The sequence below is a fragment of the Zonotrichia leucophrys genome, chromosome 5 (assembly GCF_028769735.1).
Source record: "Zonotrichia leucophrys gambelii isolate GWCS_2022_RI chromosome 5, RI_Zleu_2.0, whole genome shotgun sequence".
Taxonomy (NCBI): domain Eukaryota; kingdom Metazoa; phylum Chordata; class Aves; order Passeriformes; family Passerellidae; genus Zonotrichia; species Zonotrichia leucophrys.
Genome location: NC_088175.1, coordinates 3,052,620 through 3,078,398, shown reverse-complemented (window position 1 = coordinate 3,078,398; position 25,779 = coordinate 3,052,620). Strand labels below are relative to the sequence as shown.

The window sequence follows — 25,779 nt, the reverse complement described above, 5'->3', positions numbered from 1 at the left end:
TAGACTTCTCATGAAAGGGTAGTATAAAAAACAGAACTACAAAAGACACAGCAGAAACAATTATTACAGTAAGCACACCTGGCACTGTACTTTTCCCTGAGGAAAGAAAAAACCCATGATTTCAGACAGTTCTTAAATAATTTAGAAAAAACAAGAAGCCTTTACTTCACTAAACCAAGGCTTCAGGCATTTTCCTTGGTTTATGATCAAAAATGTAGGACAGATGTTAATATTCAAATACTAAACTTATTTAGAAAAAAGTTATGCATACAGGTAAATTTTAACTGCTTTGAGTTGAACAAGAATAGGTGTCCAACCGTTCAGCTTTGATAGTTTCCAAGTGCTACAAGTAACATTGAGAGCCTCACATACATTCAAAATCAAGGAAAAACCACCAAGAACAGAAAAGAGTCATTGCAGCACTATCCTAAAATCCTCCTATACACATCTTCATGCAGAGCCAAGCCCTGATGTGTGCACAGTTCACAGCCTAATGATCTATAAATCCACACGGGTATGGGGACATTCAGCCAAGAAACTGCAAGGACCCTCTTTGGAAGAGGATTATGTAAGAATTCAGCCATCTTTCACAGGGGCATTAGGACTATTTTAGTGCTACATCAAGAGATGCGTGTTTTAATTCTGAGATAGCTCTTTATATGCTTTACACACCCCTCAACTCCACACCAAGGAGGGTTGATCATAACACTGAAACCTCCCCATTTTAGAGCAGCAGCAACAATAGGATCAGTGCAGCACCCCAAGCAGAAGGGCTCTGTTTGAGGTCCTCCATGACTACAGCAGAATCATTCTACTCAGAACTAATGCACTTATTTTCCATTGCTCAGTTGCATTAACATATAAACCACCACTCAGCCTTAGAAAATAAGTCTTTCTACTGTGTTTTAAGCTTCAGACATATACTAGGGAAGATAATTTTACATCACTGAAACAGAAACAGGTTTAGTGGTGATTATTTAGATTAGACTAAAGAAAGGAAGGAGAAAGAGAGCTCAGCAGTGACCATACTGGACAGAGACATACTTGAGCTTGTACTGCCCTTGGAAATGGACAACTGAGAGAGATCAGCTGAGAAAGCAAAGGGCAAAAGAAAGCAAAAGACAGCACAGCTCAACTCCATCCAACTTCTAAAGATAAACATTAGCAGAACATTTTAGTAGTTTCACCCTCCAAATCCCTGCACTCCCCAGTCTCAGCACTTAGGGAAGCAGATAGGATTCTACTGTACTCTGAAAACATGACCTGCAACTCCTCTTCCTAACTGCTACCTGAAAAAAACACCCACACATTGAATAGTTGAAAAAATGAGTTCTATATAAGAAGATGCTATAACATCATCTTCTGGCAACAGCATGTCTCCTTATTTTGTATAAAAATTTACTAATCCAGAATTCTGCAAATCAATGCCAAGTCCAAAGTTATCCACATCTTCCACTTTAAACTACTTACCTTCTAACATATCCCTTCGTTTTCCTGCATTCCATTGATTTGTATTAGAAGTATAGACCAGACTCAAGCGCATCCAGATGTCCATTTACTAATATAAGGGCTGGTGTTTCCTACTGCAAATTGGCTGTTACATCTGACTACCCACAAAAGGCAGCAAAAAATTTAAGATGGACTTGGTGTCTTAGGAAACAGACCAGTGATCTATGCTTTCCCATCATAACATTTGAAAGCAGAGTTGTACCTGTGCTCAGGATGCTAAGGAATTTTGATGGGTAAAGAATTTCATGCAATGCACTGTTCCAACACGATTGTGCTGGACAGTGTGAATGAGGATAAATAAGCATTTTAAGATGCTTAAGACAAGAAATCCCACAGCTCTGCTGGCAAACCTCGTGGTCTAAGTTGGCATAGTCTCTGGAGCAGAAAATACTACTTTACAATCTAATAAAAACTTAATAGCACATTATAAGCAGCTATGGCTCTGGTGCAGAGCTGCTCCCCCAAAATGTGGAGGAGCCCACACAGCTCATGCTGCCTCCTCGTGGCTTTGCAAGCCCCAGGTCCCACAGGCCTAGTCCCCAGAATTTCCTTTGACCATCCTCCCTCTGGTAAAGAACCACAGCCCATGTGTGATAAGTTTAAAGAACCTACACAGCAAAGAGAAGACAAAGCCTTTTAAATCCTTTCACTTCCCCGTGCCTACTTTTATGGGTGACCAGGCTGGCACTTGGCTGTTCACACATGAGCAAGCATTTGGAGTGTAAGCTTTCAGGAAGACTTGCAGTCACAGTTGCAGGAGATTAGAGATGTTAATCAAATGACATTACACAGTATTGATAGACAAATCTGCATTTACTGGACTGTCAGCTTCAGCTGGGACAGTTTTCAGTTGAGCAACTTCTGCTCTCTGCTGAGTTACACAGCCACCCTTCAAAAGCCCCAAACAGACACAGCAAGAATGCAACTGTAAAACTGATTTTTATTATACCTCTAGAGAAGATAGTTAAGGTTACCAACCCAACCTGTCACCCTTCCTCATCTCCAGCTGGCTAATAGCTTGAAAGAGGAATTCCTCCCTGTGGTAGTGCAATGGAACATCACATAACTACTGCACCTCAAAAGAGAAAATTGGTCCTTAACCCACTTGTTCAAAAAACTCAGTCTTCCCACTACCACATGTACCAAGTCTTGCACTAGATCTGCTCACATGTCTTTGAATTTTGCACTTGACTGTAAAACAACAGCTGAAAACTTACAAAAAAAAGCATCTGTGTTACTAAATATGTTCATAAAATGCAGCACTGAGAGCTTCCCAGTTATGGCTCAATTATCAGAAACACATTTTACTACCAAAATGATTTATTAGTGGAAATTTCAACATCCATACACTCACCCTATTAACCAGAGTAAGCACTGAAGTTTAATAACACTAATGGATATAAGTTTTAAAGGATATTTTCAGCTTTGCACTGGCCATACTCATTTTATGAAAACTCTACCATCAGCTGACATTAGTCACATCTGCACTCTTCTACAGCAAGTCTTAACACAGACTAACCAACACAGCCACTGACACCAGCTGCAAGTAACTCCTCTATAGCAGAGACATTGACACCTGACATCTTTCTTAAATTGTGCTTACAGAAATCACCAACTGAACGTGCATTAATTTAGCTCTTGTCCAGAACCTAACGAGTACCTATCAGCAAATATTAAACCCCTCACATCCTCCAGCAGTGTCTTGGCTTTTTGATGTATCTTTAATATGAACAGACTTGCTTGAAAGTTATTTAAGAACATGTTTTCCACAGAGATGTAAGTGTACTCAAGTTCATGCATAAATCTAACAAAAACCACTACACAAGTATCCTAAAAATGTCCCAAAATCATGAGCCTGACACATAATACACACACACACACCACCACACCTTCTGCTTTAACTTGCACACAACTCTTGCTGTAGGCTAATAGAACAGCAGGACATGTATATTCCAGTCTGCTCTGATCTCTACAAAAAGCTTCATGAAACATTATCTGTTGTTCATTTCAACCAGTACTAGCAAAATATTTGGAAAATATTGTTAAAGTGACCATGGCACAGATTTGAGGGGGAGGGGATATGGAACATACAGCACTGGAAACCGACTTGATTCTACTGACTCTGGTGATTAAGTTTATTTTTTGAAAGAATTAAACACACAACATCATCATTTGTGCTCATCACATTAAAACTCAGAAGATGTTAAAGGCTACGAGTCAGAAGAGCATCAGTGCACTTCTGCAGAGGAGCAGAGCTTATGCAAGAGCCACTCCGTAGGAGTTAACCAAACAGATATGCCAAGTAGCTTGGAAAGATACAAATTAAGTCTGTTGATCCTGGTGATGCTGCCTCAGTTGTGTTTTTTTTTTCCTCAGGATTGGTGTTGACACAAGCAACTTCAAAGCATTATTCCTCTGTTTACACTAAACAAAACACTCCCCATACTATCCCAGAGACCTCCTTTCTGAGGAGGGGGAAACAAGACCTGTAATATTGGTTTGGCACTGTCTTTTCATGAACTGTTACTATCACCTTGGTATCTGCAAATCAACATTCAAAAGGTTGACTGGTTTTTTTTTCTGGCAAACCAGTCATGTCAGAATTTCCATCCCAAGAGAGATGATCAATCTGATGGCAGCATTTTCAGTCAGGTATAGAACTTAGAGTCTCCAACCCAGAGTCTGAAAAATGCAAAAGGTGAAGCATGAGCTGAAATCAATACATGAAGTTCTCCACATCAATAACATTCTATTGTGACTTTTATGCTAACAGACAAAAAGTTATTAACTTCACGTGAATAAAAGGACTGATTGAATTGTCTACACAGAAAAATATTTTAAGAATCAGCTATGAAGCAGAAAAAAGTGTTGCTCCTAAACAAATCCCAAGCCCACCTTATCTTCCTGATCTGCAGTCACACAGTAAATGCAGGATCTAATCTCCAGAAAAAAAGGTTTTCTTTTCAAACCTCAACCAAGCACAGGAAACATTTGTACTCAAACATTTCAACTGCCCAAACACTGGATAGCATAGTCTTACTGCACATTAATTTCTGTGACTTCTGGAACAAGCCACCATCAATATTTCTCACAGACAAGTCCATTAAGTCTTGATCAGGACAGTCAATTCTCTCACTTGCTTTCACAAGAAACTTTGAGCCAAGTGAGACAAGCACAGGTCTAAGGGCTTGCCCCCTCTTTTTTTTTTTTGTTTCAGCACCTCTCCCCTCCCCCAGGCAGCCCGCTTGCCATGGAAAAAGCTGACTTCAAGGCAAGCATATTCCATTTCCTTCCCCAGGAACTCTGCAGCAAGTTCATACAACTTCCTCATGAATAACCCAGAGGTGGAAAATGAATAAGGAAAAAATGAAGAAAGATTCTGAGATGATCTAGGACTCACAGTCAATCCAAGTCTAAGGGCTGCAGGTCTATCTTTTAGAAATAGACATTATAAAGCCATAATAGGGACCTTTACTGAAGGTCATCCCCATTTGGGGTGAACATGGGGGTTGGGGGGCAGGGACAGGGTAGAGGGCTTTTTCTGAAACTTGAAAGAAATTTCAGCCACTTGTATGCAAGAAGCTTGTTTGCTGAATTCAGAGACCATCCACCATCCAAAATCAGAAAGATGACCATTCTCTACATCTTCATTTTTCTTTTAAGGAGTGAGCATAGTGAGTCCTAAACCTTCTCATTGGAAATCAGGGCCAAACAACCCCACTTTATTAGGAGTGGAAAGCTGGGTTAGAGTCCTGCAAACATCAGCAGCAGATAGCAGAAAGCAGTTGAGCAAGTTCAAGTTTTCTATTTGAGAGTAATTAGTGCAGTTATACTCCTCTTGGCCCAGTCACAAAAGCAAGATGATGTTTACAAACTCTGGAGCCCTACTGTTGTGTGAGAGGAACTCTTTGTGAATTAGCCCCACCTGACAATCTTTAGGAAGTCTGCAAAACCAGGGAGGGCTGAGAGGGGCTATTTTTTGCCATGGTTAACAGACAACAGGCTGATATCTCCTCCTACATGAGTCTGAACACTCATTCCACTCCTCCACCAAACTAAGCAAAACCTAAGCTGGAGGAGTGTATATGTGTGTGTGCATGTGGGGGTGGCAGAGGGAAATCTAGACTATTAAGATAATTTCATTGCAAAAAGAGCACAAATAAAAACAACAGGTGAATAAGAGTCAGTCCTGGAGTTAAAATATCAAATTTAACACCCAGGTAGAGACTCACTTCAGGTAAAGAAAATTACCCAGCAACTAGGTGGAGGTAATCCTATCAACAACCAGCTGCATGCATCTGAAAGATAAAACAACTTGAAGGAGGAACTCAAAGGGGTATTACAACACCTATTTGGCAGTGCCTAGTGTTTTACAAAACAGGAGCACTGTGCTTCTCCAGGGTGATCAAACCACCAGGATCCTGACATATCTTACCAGAGAACATATTTGTAGTAAGATCTTTAGAAGTCTGAATATACTCTGATCTTCCTGCAGTGGCAGAATGCAGCAGGAGTTTCCCAGTGTGAAGGGGGTCTTTATATACCAAGGAACATCAAACATTTTGGCTGTGGAGCTCTTAAAATCATCACAAGTTAAATATTAGCTTTGGCTATTGCCTGTAGGAAACAGAACCATTTTCACAAAAGCCCAAAATGCCATGACAGACTGGAGCTCCTCAAGGCAGGACATTAATACAGTCACCTCAGACCACATAAAAGCAAAGTGAGCGCCCTCAGGAGATCCATCTGCATATGGGAAACTAAACCATGGGAATAAAGACTGCACAGCTTTCCTGTAACTTAGCACCCTAGACAGAAACTCAAAGCACATCTCAGCCAAGTCAACCTTGTGACAAATGGCAAGTCAGAGATGGCACATTTGGTTCAGCACTGGCCCTGACCTCTGATAGCACCTGTCAGACAGCTGCTGCAGCCAGGGCAGCAGCATCCCTGAGGAAATAGGAAACAGGCACCCCAGGAGCAGTTCTCACAGCACCAGAAACAAGAAATCAGCTTCTCATTTGAAAAAACCTGCAGGAGATGTGACCAGGCCGCAGTCATGGGAGGATTTCATCTGAAGAGGAGCTCATCTGCTGACTGCTCTCAGCTCCTGGAAGAGCCCCTCCCTGTTTTAAAGCAGTGCCTTTCACCATTACACACATAGCAGTAATGCTAGTCCAGGGAACAGCAGTAATGCTTGCCTCTGCTTTTTATAGCTGTCTGCTGTTCATCCCCACCCTATCCATCCCCCTTCCCCTGATTCCAGCATGTACACATCTCTGCTGTGTTCAGGGAGATTAAGTTCCAACTATGAAGTCTGAGCTGCCAACTGTGGTCACTTAAATTTCAGCAAACACCATAGGATTGACTTAGAAATCATCTGTTCTCCATGTACTTTCAGAACAAAAAAAAAAAAAAACTATCAGTAAACATTCAGCTACACAGGACTCCTATGATAACTTCCCTTTCTTGATATTTTCCAGCAAGAAACAAGAATATCAATGTTTGACACCAATCCATGCTATAAGTTGTCAGTTTTCTTGAAACACTTCTATTTTACTGGAAATGCCTTCTGCCTATGCCATTTCTAGGCACCTCCTCTGTGACACAAGTCTCAACAAAAGTATTGGCTCATAAAACTAATCAATACATCAAGGGGGAAAGATGATTGTTCCCCAAATGAATAAGCAAGTTTAGTGCTTATGAAAAAATAATTAATTTCATCTTAGATGAATGATCAGTAACTTCATTCTAGCTACTAGAACAATAAAATTCTAGGTGGTCTTTCAAAAACTTATTCTCATCTCTTTCCATGGTGTCTTGCACAATTCTTTGTTGAATTCTGCTTTAGTAGGAGTACAGCATTGCAAATCTCATTTTAACTTCCAACCTTGTTGAATGTAAACTAATTTTCATAGAGCCCATCACAACCCTGGGTTAATGACACCTGTGACCTTGTTCTTCTGTGCAAATGTGTACTGATAAGCAAGGTTTCACTAAATAGATCTTTTGATAACCATAACCAGCTAGTCCTTCAATCCACCAAAGCCATGCAGCTTCTCCCAGCTAAGCGAGTTCCCTTCACAAACTCAACACAAGTTCTTTGATCACAGTTAAGTGATCTGCCTCCCACTCTTATCCATGTCTTGACTACTTAGAGGTCTGTTGAAAAGAGCACCCTGGATAGGAAAAGAAGTTAGAGAAAAACAAAAATCTTCCAGGAGGGGGACTGTAGAAATCAAAGGTCCAGAGAAATGCACGAAGAAGTAACAAAGAATCAAGTTATTTCCATGAGAGAAACAAAAGAATTGGTCAAAACTTCTCAGCCTGGAAAAGACACAACAGGAGTATGTGACCAAAGCCTAAATGCTTCAATAGGCCCTGGGGATGGGTCAGGAGTAGATAATCTATTTCCATGGTCCTGGCAAGAACTAAAAGGTAAGAAAGGAAGCTACCAGAGTCATGGCCAGAAGCAATGAATTCAGAGAAGACTTTTAGGCAGAACTTGGCAAAATCTACACACAGGTGGCCCAAGGGAAAAGTGGTTTTAAGAGTTTTGTGGGTCCAAGGGCAAACTGGCACAAATACTTTGAACAGAGAAACCACAACTACTTCTGCAGGCTCTCATGTTGAAAACAAAGCTAGGGACAATGACAAGCAGTTTTCTATATTCTCGCCCTTGACATCCTAGGAACATTTTTTTTACATTCCCTGAGCTCCAGTTCCAGTACAGGTGTGGTTCAGAAGCAAGCATTTCACTTTTTCTGATGGCTGACATTAAAACAAGACAGTGTTAAAATTAATAAAACAATTACACTGTGGAACCTTGCACACTTGCCTGAGCCATTACCATCCATCCCAGGATAATCAGAATTGCGACCAAGCAGTGTTTGAGGGAGAAAAGGAAGCCAGGAGAAACAAAGCACAATTCTAAATCAAATTTATAATTTTATCTTGGAACTTCTATTTGAAAACCATGATGGAAGAAGACATAATGGAAAAATCTAATCATGATTTTCCTTTCTGCAACACTGAAATGTCACATGAAATAAATGCAGAAATCACCAACCCATGCATGCTATTCAGTCAGGTACCTGTTGCAGTGAATGCAACAAATGCTATTCAGATAAAAGAGACAAGCTGAGCTAAATCTACTAACTGGGAGATCTTATTATTTAGAATAAAGGTTTAGAAGACTGTAGGCTTCTGAAACTTCCCCTGAGGAAATGGTAATCCAGACAGCCTTTTAATAGTGATTAAGTCAGGTGACACAAAGCAGAACATACTGTCATTCAAGGCAAGACAACAGAAATGCTCAAATACAGCAAGCACTTACTGCACTGGAAGAAGATTGACAAGTGTCAAGTGAAAATAAAGCTTAATGATTTCATAGCAATTTTCACACAAAAATTCATCAACGCATTTGTGACAAAAATCCTGGTTTAACTGCAAGGAAAAAACACTACTTGCTTTGGAGAAGACTGGTATATCAAGATTTACACAGAAAAATAACTGAAATAATTTACAGTTCCACTCCAAACTTTAGCTATTCTATTTACACTAGCCAAAACCAATCCCTACTGGCTTCCACATGGCACAGATGAAGGGTAGTGCTATTCCTAATTAACCTTCCTCCACTGAGAAAGTGATTCTGCACTGTCTACGTGTGTCACTGAGCCAAGTGTCACACCAGCCACACATGTTATTCCATACCAGCTGAAGAGTAAGCAAGAAATACTTCCCCCATTAAAAGCTGGGCCTCTCAGCCACTCGGGAATCAGCCTAAGGAACAAAACAGCATCTTTATTCTAAAGGGAGAATTAGGGGAAGAATAGAATAGGAAAGGCAAAGATTAGTTTAGCATGACTGGCACAGAAGCTATGAAGGCAAGAGCATCTTAGACAGTCTGGAAATTAGAGCTAAAAATTGTTAGGAGTTAAAAGATGGAAGAGAATAAAAAGTAAAAAACACTCACAGACTTGCTGCAGGACTTCCCTTACTTCATTGAACCACCCCAAATACAACACTACTCTCCATAAAACACAACTTAAAATCACACATGGAATCCTTGTCATTGCACAAGACCCCAGACAAACCAATCTCTTCAGAGCAAACCAGGTTAATTAGCTAGATTTCCAAAAGATGCTTCTAGATACTCTGCATGGACCCCTGTAGCACTCCTGATAAATGGACACAGTAGATCCATCCTTTTAGCCATTTGGGTGGGCCTCAATGTCTGCGTGCCTGGCAGTTGCTACAGGCTCAGCCCAGGCCTCAGACAACACAAATTTGGAATTTGAGCAGAGATCAGAATCCTTAGTGACCTCAGGAACTGCATTTTAGACCAAAATAAACAGGAGTAGAGAAGCAGGAATTAAGACATCACAGGTCTTCTGGAGTCAAACCTATATACAGGTAAACCAACTTCTGGTAATATTTTTCATTTGAACTGGTTATGGTTTTCACACTCTCCAGTAAGGAAAAAAAACGCCTCTAAAGTTTTTGTCAGTAAGCACATAAGACCTTCTCCTGCAGGTCTCCAACAAGTCCTGAGAAAAGACTTGCAGAAACTCAATAACCTTTGAAAGCTTTGTGAAACTGCTTTTCTCCCACATCAAGGAAGCCCAACTCACCAATTCTATTCCAACCTTCTCAGATCTGCTGGGCAGAAGCCTAGCATCCCATAAAAAGCTTTAGGCATGTGGAAAACAGCTTCAAAAAAGGAGAGCTTGTCCCAGCAGCCTGAGCACAGCAATGCCCTGTATATTTATGGCCACTGTGAAAGAAAAATCAACACCATAGAGAAGAATTACATGTACTCAAGGTAAAATCCACCTGAAAACAGTCTTAAACCACCCTGCTCATCACTTTGTTTTGTTTCAAGTAGTTGATAAGAGCTAATGATGAGCACAGAATACAAAACAGCTATAGAAGAATCACTAGTCATTCTTCCTAAAGGCACAGCTCCCCTCTGCTAATTTACCCAAGATATCCATATATACTAAACCTTTGTGTAGTCTGATTAAAAGTTAACAAATATTTGGGTATCCTTTGATATGGGTGTTACTGTGCCTGATCCAGTGTGGTTTCTCAAAAGTATATTGGAATATAAAACAGCATTAGCCAGATATTCTTCTACACCTTAGAAGAAATTAGGTAGAGAAGCTAATTACCAACACTATTTTAAGTATAACAGATACCAATCAGAGCAATAGGATTTGGTATGGAACACTATAATCATATAAAAGAAGAGACAACATCCTAGTAGCCTACTTGATAACTGTCAAACAATATCATAGTTTGTATTCTGCCTCTCTCAAACAGGAGAGCCAAGTTAACATCCCCCAGTTGCATTTCTCTTTTTGAGAGTTCAAAAGCAAAAGCAGCAGAAAGGAAAATGAAATTAACCCCACATGCATCAATCCTGAAAACACATTTGAACCTTAAATAACATCCTTCCATCCTATTCACTGGGAACACAAGTTGTTGATTTTTGAGATTAGAAATGAAATGAAATCAGAAAATATATACAAGAACAGAGTAGCAATTCCAGTAGATGTTTGCTAGTATCCAGTTTTAGTGGACAAAAAAAAAAAAAAAAATCAGAATCCACTGGTTTAGATAGTTTAGATAGAGGATCACAGGATTAAGTATCAACACACATTTTGCCCAATCATTATGTTACAGAAAATAATCCAGCTACATCTTAAGATACTTTCATGACTTCACAGCTCATGAGCTCCAGTCCTTTCCACCACAGCTGGAGCTGGCACTGGGAGTTTCCAGAAATCCACCCAGTTAATCCAATAGCAAAGAACAGAACAAAGTATTGATGAAATTAGGGAACAAAGAAAAAAGACTTTTAGATGAAGAGACATGTACAAGAACAGTACCAGGCAGACACTTGGGGACCATCTGAACATCACTCTATTAGATTTAAGAGGAAGCTTTCAGCCTTGCTACCACCTTTGAACTGTTTCAGACAAACTTGATATTAACCAAGTATCCACGTCCTACTCTTTTCCTAAAGTTTTGGAAGAAGTCCAAGATAAATTAAGCCCATTATACACACACTTTCTTGTTGCATTAATGAAAGCATTGCTAGATTGTCTCTTTTGAAGTGGATGTAACAACCATGAAGACCCATTAACGGTTAGTGCAAGACTTGTTTTATGCTAATATTTAGAATTCAAACATGAACTAGTAATTAATACTGCTCTTCCCCTCCCCTCTGCACTCCATGTGGCATGGATATTAGTGTCCTCTGGGCACTTGAAGCCATGCATCATTATAATTTCAACTTGAAGTCAAGAGGGAATTAAACTAACTATGTAATAACATACTTTAATTATTGTTCTAAACACAGAACACCTGCATGCACTCTCTTTTGTATTGGAAATATGCATATTAAGAAGGTAAGCAAATATATAAAAAACCCAGATATGCCTCCAAGTTCTATGTATGCAAAGACCCCAGGAAGACAGTAGTGTTTTAACCTTAACCCTTTTAAATAATGTTAGCTGCTAATAGCACTGCAATCTTTGCCTTCATTTTTGAAAAAAAAAAAAAAAAAGCCCACAAAACCAATTCCAGCTAATGAGCTCTAGATGTCTTGCCTTTGGAAGAGGAGAGGCCCACGCTCAACCACTGTTCCCAAGGGAGCAGAGATTGTGGCACTGTTTGTAAGTCCTCCTCAATTCCCTCATCAGTCCTACCCAACTGAGTCACCTCCAGAGCTCCTTGGGCAGCAGCAGCCACAGCTGAAAGGGGACACCAAACAAAGACTCCACTGGCCACAGTGGTGGCACCAGCTGGTGGCTCAAACCCTCATGCAACTCTAAACAAAATCCATTCTTTTCCTCCCATGACTTTGGTTCTCAGCACAGGTATCACCACAGGCCCTCTCAACAATAAAACCACAAATTCTGTTTGTTTGTCTCTGTTTTATTGCTACATTGAGTCATACAACAGCTTCAGTTAATTTGAACTTCACATTTCCAGCAAGAGACTTATCAAACAGCATAGAACTGCTCACGGCTAGGAACAGAAGTGTCATTAATGCAAAAAAAGGGACAACACACCTAAGCTGTCCTTCATTTCAGCCCCCAGCAAAACACCAGCTCAGTTTTCAACTTCTGCACATGCTAAAGAGGCTGGTAGGGAAGCAATCATAAATAAAACACCTTATTTTAGTTCTCTGTACATTTACAGGAATAAGTTGAGCAGAAAAATAAGAGTCACCACTCTAAGAGTGGATGCAAGTTCTTTCATGTAGATCAACACATACAAGGAACTTGAATAAAGGATTAAACAGGGATTATGCACACAGTTAAATACACAAGGTAGAGCCAGAGTTTAGCTGTGAAAAAACTAAGTTCATAAACACATTCCTAAGACAAATGCTTCTATCATATCCCAGCAGCAGGACAGAATCTTCTGAGCAATGCTTTATGGCTATAGTAAATCTTTATCACATTTGCAGCACCAACCACTACACTGGATTTACTTACTATTAAAAATTAATTGCTTACAGCAGCAAAGAAACACAGCATAAAATAGCCTATGTAGCTCATAATTCCAAGCTATTTGAATATACAACAACCAAGACATGATCAATCCCAACAAAGCAGCATCAGAACTTTAATCATCTCTTTCAGATTCCTGTAAACTGGAGGGGATCTGATATGGCTTTACGTTACTACAAATCAGACGAAAACCACAAATGGGCATACCTTGGGAAGGAAAATTTTGTAACAATGGTAGAAAAGTACATGAAAGCAAACACATGCCCTGGACTTTGAAAGCCTTCGAAAGTAAGCACATGCCCTGCAAACTTACTCTAAGCATGTAAATCCAGAACACTTGTCTATTTTTTCCCCTTCTCCCCCTATCATGGATCTAAAAGCTATGAAAGGCAGATTATGTCAGCAAGTCTTCAAATTTATTTCATTGCTGACCGCCAGTTGCTCCTCTGGTGGGTAACAATGTTATAGCTTTCCTCATAAGCATGAGTATCAACAGAGAACACAACAAAGCCATGGAAAGTAGGCCAACATTAAAAAAAGCCAGAGTAATTTTGTAAGTCCAAAGCTGGAGCCATAAATCAAAAATATGTCCCAATGACTACTTTACAATTTCAGCACTTCATTTGCCACTGACTCCCTGCTGTTCCAACTTTCTCCACATTCCTTGGCAAGCTGAAGAGTCACAGAGCACCCAATTCTTTAAAATCCATCCTAATGGCTTAGGGACAAACAAATTATCACTGGTAGCAAGCTGCCACAAGCCAAGACTATCTTTCCTGTCAGCCAAAGCTTATTTTGTTTACCTTACATCTGCAGTGATCTGGGAGTAGATATGAGCAGCTTGAGAAGCTCTGGTGATACACAACATTTGTACTTCTGCCTGAGCCTGTGACAATTGACATTCTGACAGCCCTCAGACCAAGTCCAGGACACACAGTGTTAGATAAAGGGAATCTGAATTCTGCAAATTAACCTCTGAAGAATTGCCACCAGCTGGGTATGGGCAACCACTTGACCTTCACTCTTCTAGAACAAGAGATTTGTGGTTTATAGGTGGGTAGTTTCCCCACAACCCTGAAGTTATCACAGCTCAACAGCAAACATCAGAAGGCACTGCAGGAGCACTAAATATCTGACAGCCAACACCTTACACGTCTGTGCAAGTCCAAACACTATTTTCCCTACTTCCTTCCCTTCCTCACTTTCTGATAGGAGAAAGCACCAATATGTGTGGATGAATCATGGAAAAATACTGTTCTACAAAGGTGCCCAACAGCCAAACACAACACTAAAATATTCTGGGCCTATATATAAACATATGATTTAAACAACAGTTTATAGCCAACACAGGGATGTTCTCAGGTCATTGTGGTGTGCAAAACCAGTCACACTGAGGGGCAGCACATGGATATACCTGCCCTCAACAGTCTAAGTAAGCATGGTCTGACTTGTAGACTTTGCTGATTACATGTGCCCAGTTACAGTAAAAATCCCATGCTGTGATACAAGGAAAATCATGTCATTGCACCATAAGAGTCACTATCAAAATCACCACTATTAAAAAAAAAGAAAGGAACAGCAGCTCAAACTATTAAGCAGTAGCACAGGTTACCAGACAAGTGCTGTTAAAATTGTCCTCAGTCAGTAGGAAGAACACTAAATAGTATAAAAAATTGCACACTCTAAAAAGCTTCTACTTCAGTAAATTAACTGAAGATCAATAATTAAGCTATTTAAATATTTCTCAACTTACTGCTTAAAGCATATGTCAATCAAGTCTTCCAAGTATGAACAAGTTCCCTAATTAGATCTTAAGTTCTCCAGCTGGAATCCAGGACCTATTACATTAAAAGTGTAGATTCTGTCTCTGCAAAGTAGACTGTTGAACTTTGCAATGCTATAAACAGCATCATACATATTCAGGAAAAGGGAAAAAAAGCAAGAAAAAAAGTAAGAACCCTGTTTGATGCTTTAGTTAAGTGTTAGCTCATACAATAATTCTCTCCAATTTGCATGAAGGGGTAAGGATATTTTTCCACCCACCATAGGATACTGCATCAGTATTAAGATTAACTAAGAGTCTGAAAATGTAAAATTTATCCAGTTTGAACGTTATATGCCTAAAGTTATTTAAGATGGTATGTTCACAGTACTAGAAAGTACTGGAGAGACTAGAGACACAGTGGACTATGTGGAACTAGAAGAAGCACTGTAACAATAATTTACATGTTATTATAATCAAATTGTAACATACTAAACAAAGCCCACCAGAACACATCCTGCTAGGAGCAAGATATATATAATCAGGAATTTCAAGCCCAAAGCAGGATGTAAACAGATTGCAGTTTGTGTACTAATACTCCAGCCTTATCTCAGATTTAAAAATTTAAACCCAACCGAAAAAAAAAAAACCCAACCAACTTCAGAGAATGAGCACCTGTGCATCTGTCCTAGGGGCATATAATTGGTTACTCAAGGACTATTAGGCTGTTTCTTAGCAACCTCTGCAAGCTCTAATCAAGTAAGACTAAGATTGTCATTTAGCCTTGAAATGCCTTGTCCCTTCCATCTAATTTAGCTTCCTACTGAGGAGCAAACAGTCATTGCAACCAGAGATAAAATCCGGGCTTACTACATGATTCAGAGCTCTTGTTATCAGAAGATCCTCATGTTAAATATGCTTTTTACACTTTGCTTAGCATCTGAAACAGTAATAATAAAATAAATATTTCATTTTTCTCCTTTATATAGAAATCAAGAGCTAGCTACAACTATGAAGAAAACCCGTGGGAATGGTTTAACAAATGAGCATAACGTATAGCTCAACTCTTAAACAACATTTTATAACTGTAAATCATTCCCCAAATATAATAACAGGAAAAATGGTTAATAGCAAAAGCAGTGGTAGTGACATTTCAGGTAAACAGCAAGCATTTCTCTCAGAGCCCAATAGTATTTAAGTCTTTGGTGATGCTGAAATGCATCTACTATGTTGCACACACTGGACTTCTAAAAACAACTATCTTCAAGCAGAGTCTGGCCATCAGACCAGAAAAAAATAAAAAAAAGCGAAAGCATTGGAGTAATCAAAAAATAAACTCATCTGTTCAGTCCTAGTCTAGCACTGCTGCTTGTCTGCAGTATCAATGGGCACATGACAGACTGCTGAAGACAGCACTCATTTATACAGAGTATTTTTTTCCTGTACAGTAAGCAAAGGCACCAAAGAGTGGCTACATCAGGGATGGCCACCCCTCCCTGACTGATGATCTACACCAGAGCCATCACACCCTTCTCCCCAGCTCTGTCCCTCCCAACAGGTCTGCTCAGGGGCACACAGGGGAAGGAGCAGCTCCCAGGGGGACTGCCCACCCCACGGGAGGCAGGAGGTGAGTGGTGTCTAACATGAACAGGCAGAGATGCTCTCACCTACCCACACTGGTTCATTCCCCAGCCCTGAGAGCAGGGTGAGGTGGTCAGGCTGCATCTCCTGCTCCTGTGAGCAGCTCCAAAGCACTGAATGGACACAGCACATGCCTCCAGCAGTCACCTCTGACCGGAGACTGACCTGTTTTAGACACCCACTGACCAAAGCCAGAGCAGATTTCTAGCAAAAAGCCCATCAGAGGTTTAGCACAGTGCAGGAGAGGGAGGGAATGGTGGAATTACTGCCAAGGAACAGCAGCAACTCTCCTTCAGGTAAGCAAATGGATAAGCATCAAGGAGAGAGAAGCACTGCCAGTATACCCTCACTCCTCACTTCTTGAAGCAGCCTCTCTCCTTCCCAACTGATGCTCTCAAACTCCTTCCAGATTAGAGAATTACTGAGTTAGAACTGCAGAGGAACAAGGGAAAGGAAATGGGTGTGCTGGCAGAAAAGGCAGGGTCACTTTCTGATGATGTCTCCTCTTCAGGTTGAGCAGCTCTGAAACAGAGCAGGCAACAAGCAGGACCCACAGAGAGTTGACAAAACACTGGGCCTGTTTTCAGAAGAGCAGGGAGGGAAGCTTTCTGGCACGCAGTAACCTAAAGCTCCTGCAGATGACTAAGTATACAGTGTGATCATAGCTGCTTTATGCACTTAGGGTAGTTTTTAAAGTACACCCATAGCATGTATTTCAGAGCCAACACAAAGCAACACCTAGAGGAAAAACAAGCAAAGGAGTCAGACTGCACAAAAAAAGATTAATGCCACTCATCTCACCTACATGAAGTGACTCAAAGGCATTACTCAACAGAGCTGGCCACAGGGGGCAAAAGTAATTTTCAAAGTTAAAAAACAAAATCATGAATTACCTTACACATCTGTCTTAAATCTCCTTTCATACAAGAAAAGCTTTGTGACAAAAATACATATTAACAAATATACTAAAAATTCATGAGACCATTTCTGGCATTTTCTAAATCCAGCAAAGGTAGTTGTTCTACATTATTAATTGTTTGACAAAAGCTTAATTTTTTGCAGCTCTTGTACTGAAAAACAGTGAACCTGCAATAGTTCCCAAAGCAAGCTGCATTTGCAAAAGAAATACAAGCAGTAGCCTCAAACACAGAGCCTCTCAACATCTACACTCGCATTTGAGCTTCACAGGATCACTCAAGCCACCTAAAATACAGCGGGAACACAGTCTAATTAGGCCAAATATCATAAGTCTGATATAACACAAACCAATTACAATTTCACCCCAACTACATTCAAGATAAACCTGACTGTTCAAAGATTAAAGCCACAAGTGGTTATGTCTCCAGCAGATTTTTTTAATTGAGAAAACAGCATTTGTAACATCTTTAAACAGCCCAGACACAAAGCCTGTACTGCACTGCAGTGAATCAAACATGCTCTGCTTCTACCTCACATCCTCTCATGTAAGAGTAATCCTGACTGCTTTAATACCTATTCCATTTTCAGTCAAAGATTTAATGCCCACACCAGCTGTGTGGCTGGGAGTGTAGCATTTCACAGATAGGCTGCCTGGAGCACCTTCTGGAATAAAGATTAGAAAGCTGACAAGAGGTGCACAAGCACTGTCAGTGCTGGGAGGTGAGGGACTCCGTCTGCAAGTTTTGACTTCAGCCTCAGTGTTTCCAATAAATAAGCACATGTTTATTTAAGGAAACTTTCAAGGAGTATAAATAGAAGTGTTCTTTACTATCTGACCATCTCTGTGACATTCAAAAAACCCCCAGAACTTCAAGGTATAAAGTTTAAATAGTTAGCAGAATACCGTCCTTTGAGGCATATTTATTTCAAAGACATAAGAAATTCTAGATTTAGTGACATGAATGCATGAAAGATTAAGAGTGCAAAGAGCACTTCTGCTTAAAATTAGAAGACAGATTTCCTATAGTTACATGAAACTTAAGTCTTTAGACTTTCTATTCTGGGCAAGCTGCAAATAGTTGCTGGCACACACAGCATGCCAATAATAAATCCCTTTTTCAAAGAGTGGTTCTGAAGTGGTCACCATTAAGGCCTTGGTTCTTTTTTAGAGGTGACACCTGCAGCTGCTATTGAAATCAACTGGAGTTGTCACTTCCCAGCATTGCTGAAGTCACTCTCTAAAACATCATCCCATTATCTCGTTTTAAGAAAGAGCAAAACAAAACCTGAAAACTACCTTTTGCATTTATGTCACTTGATACCAAAGGGATATCATTTTTATAATAAACCATTTCCTCAACCTTTTGTTTCTGATCAAAAAGGCTTCAAGGCAAATGCAGTACTGAGCAGGTGAAAGCATATAAATTCCATGATCTACCTCCCCAAAAATGAGGAAACATGGATCCATGTTTTCTGATTCAGTGTACTTGTTCATGATTTGCAACAAGCAGGGGAAGGCTTTATGAGCACAAGGAATTCAGGTGTTTTGGCAAAATATGAAATATTTTGGCATGGCAGTTCCACAGGAGTCTGCTGACAAGCCCACCAGACAGAGGTAGTAAGCATGCACCAAGTTTGGGGAGGGAAAGTCAAAGCAAATCCTTCCACCTGGGGAAAAAAAGGCTACTGGTAAATAAGAAATTAAACATTTATGTAGATCATCAATATACAGCTATCAACTAGATTATTTTTTCCATCCTGATTTCCTGAGCTAACCAGGTGTGATGCATGTACATCACAGCCCATCACAACCAGATGAATTTTACATTTTGGCATAAGGTCTTGCTCTCACTTCTTATTCCCTGCCCTCAGGTCTTGCTTGGAACTGTGCTTTTGCAAGCAGTTTCCTTAAGGAGGAGTTTCAATGGCGCAAAGAACAACTAATTACAGGTAAAGCTTGCTGTGTGTCTCCCTGATTGTAATCTTTTTCATAAGAAAAACATACCTCCTGTTCCTCTGGTACAGCCATGCACAAGTTTTTCCAGTGCTAAATGGCCTAATTTAACCTGCCTAATTTAAGCATATCTGTCCTGCTGGGTTGTCATCCAAGATGACAGGATGCATGTTTACTCTATCAGGGAGCAGAGAGTAATCTAATCCAGGATATTTTCATTACAAAGCCTCAAGATCCTGATCAGAGAGCACTGATGGCTGTGTTGAGACAGGAGGTAGACCAACTGTAGGTCTACCAGCCAAACAAAAATAGACAATAGCATTTCCTACAGCCAGGCTATCTGGTTCCCTAGAGGCACCAAGGATCCCAGATAATGAGCTTGAAGGCTAGATGTCTTCCAGGGCCCTAACCACCTTCATCTCTCAAATTAAAAGCACTGGGAGAGCTTGGTGCAGAGTCCTACAGTTAACCAGACAACATGAGAAAAGTGCCAGGCAGAATGCTGTACCCATTAAGCAATAAAAGCTCCAAGGTCAAGTATTCCTGCTCAGGTTTTGGCAGGGGAAGGGGCAGGTTGCTTTCTAAGAAATTTAACATTTACTGCTGCAGCCAAGCTATCCTCTCAACAGCTTTACATATTTGATGGTTCACACTCCTGTGTATGTTTTAGATCAAGACTCAACCCCTCCAGTATTTGGATGAGAACCACACATGGACTGCACACAGATGAAACTCACAGCCTGGACTTTAAAATTATTGACATATTTTACTTACCTGAGAGTTGACATTACTTCAGAAGGCTACAGAGTGGTGCTACAGTCACACTCTAAATAGGAAAAAACACTAAGTGCCAAAAAAAATAAAAAATCAATTAGTTTCCAAATCGTAGCAGGGAAGGCACCCTTTATCCAAGCAATTTGCAAGGGCTGCCTGAACCTCTACTACCTCTCCTCCACATTGGTTACAGAGTCCTAGCTAAGCACCAAGGAAAAGGAGAGGTGAAAATGCTTGTTTCTGCTTATCTCCAGGACCCTGAACGCTGAAGTTCACCTGGGAAGTTCAGAGTATGCAGTGCCCATGGGTGTGCTGTCAGTCACAGCAGGATCTCAAAAACACAGGGGCTGAGAGGAGCCAATGGTGCATACTGCAATACATGATTTCAGCATCCTCAACTAGTCAGAACAATTCCTCTATATGACTAATTAACTGAAGTCATGGATGCCATACCAGCATTTACGGTACAGGAAAAACTCTGAATTCCCTGAGGGAAAGAACAGGGTGGAGGGAAAAACCACACACAACTCCATTTCATGCCATCTTGCATAGGAGTACAAGAAATGGTTCCACATAGCCTATCCCACAGAACAACCAACTTTAAAACACCATCTTCAGAAGCAACCTTCAATTAACCCCAGTTCTAAAATTCTGCCAATGGCTACTGATAAATATTAATGTGCCAGGTATTTGTGAAGCTGCAGTGTCTGAACAAACAACTTCGTGCCAGGGGAAAAAAAAAGCTCAAGACTTAACAAGCCTAAGCTGTAACTGATCAGAATCAACTTCAAAGCTACTTGAATTCTTCTGTCTTCTTTGTTTTAAAGTTGCACATAAATTTTAATTGCATCATTTGTTTGTTAACAATCTCAAACAAGCATTAAGCTTCAAGTTTTACAGCAGGAGGCAAAGAAAAAAATGTGAGGTAGGTGGGTGAAGAAGACAGCTGTATTGTTCTAGCTGTTCCTCAGCCTCTCCCACTGCCAGATTTCTGTGGATGATGTATCCCAAGGTAGCAATTTTAAGAACTTTCTGGCAGTATCCCAAGCTCCCTCTTGCAAATCAGAGATCAGACTAATGATATTAAAAAAAAGAAGGACAGGAAATAGGAATAAGCTGGATAACTGACACTGTTTCAAACACTGGAAGTCACTGAACTCTGGTACTGCAGCTTTACAGAAGAGACAGTTGTCCAAACTGAAAGATTTACTTCATAAAATTAAAAAGGAAAAAAACAGTAAAACAAATCATATTTCAAGAAATTACTTGCTTTACAGCTACTGCTAGCTTGGGACACTGTGGTATCACACAGACTTCAAGAAACTCCCTCCCACCCTGAGCAATTTATACATTACTGCATTAGTGTCTAAGTGAGGGAGTTACGACTCAGGTGAGGTTCACCAAAAACTCTGCATATACTCATGTTGGTTTTCCTTACCATGAAGCTTAAAAATTCCAGCTAGAGCTACTGAAATAAATCCTCGTCTCAATGCCAACACCAAAGCAAATTTGTTTCATAAGTGAAGGACACAATTTCCAATGCTCTTTACTCTTGCTCCTTCCCATGATATTAAAGAAACAGCATTACAGTTGTACAGCAAAAATAAAAGTCATAGGAAAAGACTATGCCCATATTATTGTTTCTCAGTTGCAAACTTGAATAAAGAAAGAATATTATTTAAGAGTAATTTAGAAATTACCCCAGGGAGTTGAAACCTAACCCAGGAACTCAATCTACTTCAAAACCCCCTCATGATAAACCAGCACTACAATTAAGCCTCTCCTTGCAAAGCCTACACAGCTTATGCACAGCTCTGACAAAGATGCTGTGCTCTCCATCAACAGACTGAACTCAGAGCTCAAGATCTAACTACAACATACAGGAGGGACCTCTTTCCATAGGTGTATCCACAGGCTGTTGTAAGTAAAACTACTCCACATCTTATTTTTAGAACCCAGGGTGGGCTGGGAGAGTATTCAGTAAACCGTCCAAAAATCAGCTAACCACCCACTAGACTGCAGTGGCACTGTTTAAATAAATTACAGCCCACTCTGCAACAGCTGCAGGGGAAAAAAATGGTGGAAAAAAGAAATACCTTGAGTATTTCAATTCCCTCAAAATGCTGGAGCCAACGGTACAAGAAACAGGAGCAGACAGGGCAGTGTGGGCTGGGGACACTGAGTTAATTCACCTGCAAGAGGCAGGTCAAACAAGCCTTACTTGGGACTGGGCGAGCACAGAACAATATCCGGCAGCTGCAAGGTAAGAATGTGCTTATTCCAACAGAGAAAAATTCAAAGAAGGCTGGGCTTAGGGACCTGCAGTGCAAGGATTATCAAACTCTCCTTGTGTTTCAAGTAGCAATACTAGAAACTGGCAAAATAAAAGCACGAGTTAAATTACCTTTACTTCCTCATGCAGATAACATACAAAGTTTGAGGTGCTAACGTTACTGAAATCTCCTGCTGAAGAGTTTACGATTTCATCAAGTCTGTATTAAACGGCCAATAAAGAGAAGAAAGAATCTTAATTTTCTCTTTGATCTTATAACTTAAGAACACAGTTCTAAATACCCTGGGTTTGTGGTATCAACTATACCCATTAACAGGAACATTTCCAAGTTCAAGAGGGCACAGGACCAACAAAGGCCATCAAAACACCCCAACCTGGCAACCAGAACTTAAGTGCCTCTGCACAGAAAAATGTATCATCTATACTTTATTTTTAAACGCTTAACTGCAGCAAACTCAGTCCTAACTTTGCGAGGCACGAGCATCAGAGGTTGGAGGGTCCCTGGTAGCACAGAAAGTAACAGGATTAATGCAGACTAGCTTCCTTTAGCTTGAAATTCAAAAGAAGCGTTTTTGTCCCTAACCATTCCTCGCAGGCATTCTCCAAGTAACCGAGATCCTGCCAGCTACAGTCTGAGAGGTCAGCAAGGGCCATTTCATCTCTTAGTCACCAGGTGCCAAACGCAGCCCGCAGGTACCGAGGCTTCCGATACGCATCTGCGCACCGCGCCGGGGCACTGCACCATCCCCATTCCTCAGCACCTCGCAACTTGCCAGCTTCCACCCCGTGGCCCACTTGGACGGGCTAAGGGCAACAGCTGTGAAACTCCCTGCAGGATCCTACCTGCCTGCAACGGGCAGGGAGCCCAGCCTTCCCTCCCTGCCTGCCTGCGGCCGCTCCCAGCGCTGGGCGCTGTCCGCACCCAGCTCCCCAAAAGCAGGAGGATGCATGCAGGCTGCAAGGACAAGGAGCAGCACTGCCTGCAGTCCCCCATCCCTAAAGGCGCGTTCAGAGCCAGGCTGGAAGGGGCTTTGAGCAACGCGGGCTAGCGGAAGCTGTCCCTACGCACGGCAGCGGGTCTGGAACGGGATGGTCCCTGAGGTCCCTTCCGACCCACACCGGTCAGTACCTAAGGTCCCTTCCAGCCTACACTGTTCGGTCCCTAAGGTCGCTTCTGACCCGCACCCTTCGGTCCCTCAGGTCCCTTCCGATCCGCACCGCTCTGCATGCGGCGCACAAGGCAGCGCGGCCTAAGGGGACAGCGCGCTGCTGCGGGAGCGACACGCTGAAAGCCCCGAGCGGCGGAGCGGAAGGCAGGGCGGCGCGGGGGCGGCCGCGGGGTCCCGCACAGGCGGGAGGGCACACCGAGCCCCTCAGGCACAGCGGCGGTGTCGGGGTTCGAGGCGGGCTCGGCCCGGGCGGTGCCGGGGCCGCGGGCCCGGCCCAGGTGCGGGGGCCCCGCCCCGCGCAGGTGCTGGGACCCCCCGGCGAGCGCCCCGCCCCGCCCCCGCCCCGGCACGCGCCCCGGCCAGCGCGCTGAGCCCGCCGCCAGCGCCCCCTGCCGGCGCAGCCCCGCAGCGAGCCCAGCGCGCCGCGGCCGCGCCGTCGGGCTCCGCTGCGGGCGGGGACGCTCTCCCCGGTATTGTGATTTGCCTGCCTTCAGCCTCTGGGGCCCGGCCACCACCGCACGCGGCTCTTCCCGCAGCCAGCCCGGAGCTCCCGCAGCACCCACCGTGGCTCCTACCACGCAGCAGCCCCCACTCCCCGCGCCGCCGGCCGTGCCCCGCAGCCCCGGGAAGCGGCGGCCGCGCCCAAGGCAGCGCCCCGGCAGCTGGCCCCGCTCAATAACGGGGGAGCGGGAGCGGCGCCGACGGGAGCGGACACGGGGGAACGGCACACAAAAAAAAAGACTGATAACGAGAACGCGATAAAAGACCTACCGGCCACGCGAACTGGAAGGGAATAACAATCCTGCCCGTCTCGGGAGTTCTGCCTTGGTGCGAGTATTTGTTGCTGTTCAAATAGAAAATATTTCCACCGAGAACGGGGGTAGATCCGAATCCGTAGTTGCAGGGTCCGACCGGGGTGATCTTGGCCTGATATTCCTTGAGGCAGACTTTCACGTAAGTGTCGCACTCGTCCCGAGAGCAGTCCAGGTTCTCGGGGCTTTTCATGCCATCGCAGCATTCCCCATTGAACAACTCGCCGTTTACATTCCGCACCGAGTTAAGCTGCAGCTCGAAATAGCCCGTGGACCGGGACACCTAAAAATAAAAACCGAAGGGGAGACAGCCTCGTTACTACCGCGGCCGGGGGCAGCACCAGCAGCGCGGTGCTGCGGGTCCCCGGCTCCCCACGACAACTTTCGCCGGCTGCGGGTTGAACCCCGCCGGGGCAATGTACATATGCGTACATATATATACATACATACATGCACACAGCGCTATAGACAGAAATACAAATAAAAATCGAGCAAGGTGCAAAGGGAGCAGGCAGAAGGCAGCCGCGGCGCCCCGCGGCCGGAGCGCAGCCCCCCGCGCCCCGTCCCTACCTGCACGCAGGAGGCGAGGAGCAGCGCCAGGCCGAGCGCGGCGGCGCGGGGGACCCGGCTCGGCCAGCCGGCGCCCCGCATGCCTCCTGCTCCCGCTGCTGCTCCGCGCCGCCGCCGCCTCAGAGGAGCCCGCCGAGCCCACCGGCCACGGACCGGCGGCCGCTCGCGGCATGGGCGGCGGGGGAGCCGCCCGCAGCGCGCCGGGGGGCGCAGGGCATGGGCTGCCGGCGGGGCCGCCCGGAGCGCTCCGCCGCCGCTCCCCTCCCGCGGGCTCCGCTCGCCCTCTGTGCGCCTCGGCTCCGCGGACACCCAACAAGTAGGTGCCGGAGTGACAGCTTCATTACCCATTCGCCGCCGCGGCCGCTGCCTTCATATTAATGAGGGGGACGGCCCGGCCCCGCGGCCGGCGGGTGGGGCCAGCGCCGCTCCCGCCGCGGCTCTTAAAGGGCGGCGGGCGGCTCTCGCTCCGCCCTGCGCTGACCGCAGCGGGGCCCGCCAGGTGCTGGAGGGGAATGAGAGATGCGGGACACCCGCGGGGTGGACACCCAGCCCACCGTGTTGGAGGAATAGCCACGGGATGCATAGAGGAGGCGTAGGGTGGGTGCACCTCTGCGTGTAAGGGAGCAGGCGATGTGTGCGCCCACGCTCGTGTGGAACTGCCCAGGGAGTGTGCAGACAGGGATGGAAGGGCACATGCAGCCAGGGAATGCTTGGGGTGGGAGTACCCCAATAATGCAGGAATTGGCACTCCTGTGCAAGAGTGCTCAGGGGAGATCACCTTCAGCTGTGAGGAGTGCTCAGGGGAGATCACCTTCAGCTGTGAGGAGTGCTCAGGGGAGATCACTTTCAGCT

The 25,779-nt window shown here is 43.4% G+C and overlaps 1 protein-coding gene across 3 annotated transcripts in view; it reads right to left on the bottom strand.

Annotated features, from left to right (window-relative positions):
• JAG2 (jagged canonical Notch ligand 2) overlaps window positions 1–25,328 on the bottom strand; it is a 68,181-nt gene extending 42,853 nt beyond the window's left edge. Inside the window, exons 1-2 of one of the 3 annotated variants that reach the window (XM_064714725.1) lie at window positions 25,272–25,328; window positions 24,317–24,640 (exon numbers count right to left, since the gene is read on the bottom strand). In XM_064714725.1, the coding sequence (XP_064570795.1) occupies window positions 24,317–24,550 (234 nt within the window). In that variant the 5' untranslated portion in view covers window positions 24,551–24,640; window positions 25,272–25,328. Of the gene's footprint in view, window positions 1–24,316; window positions 24,641–24,927 lie in introns of all 3 variants that reach the window. The other 2 variants (XM_064714723.1, XM_064714724.1) reach the window with 2 other exon arrangements.
• Window positions 25,329–25,779: the final 451 nt, after the last annotated feature.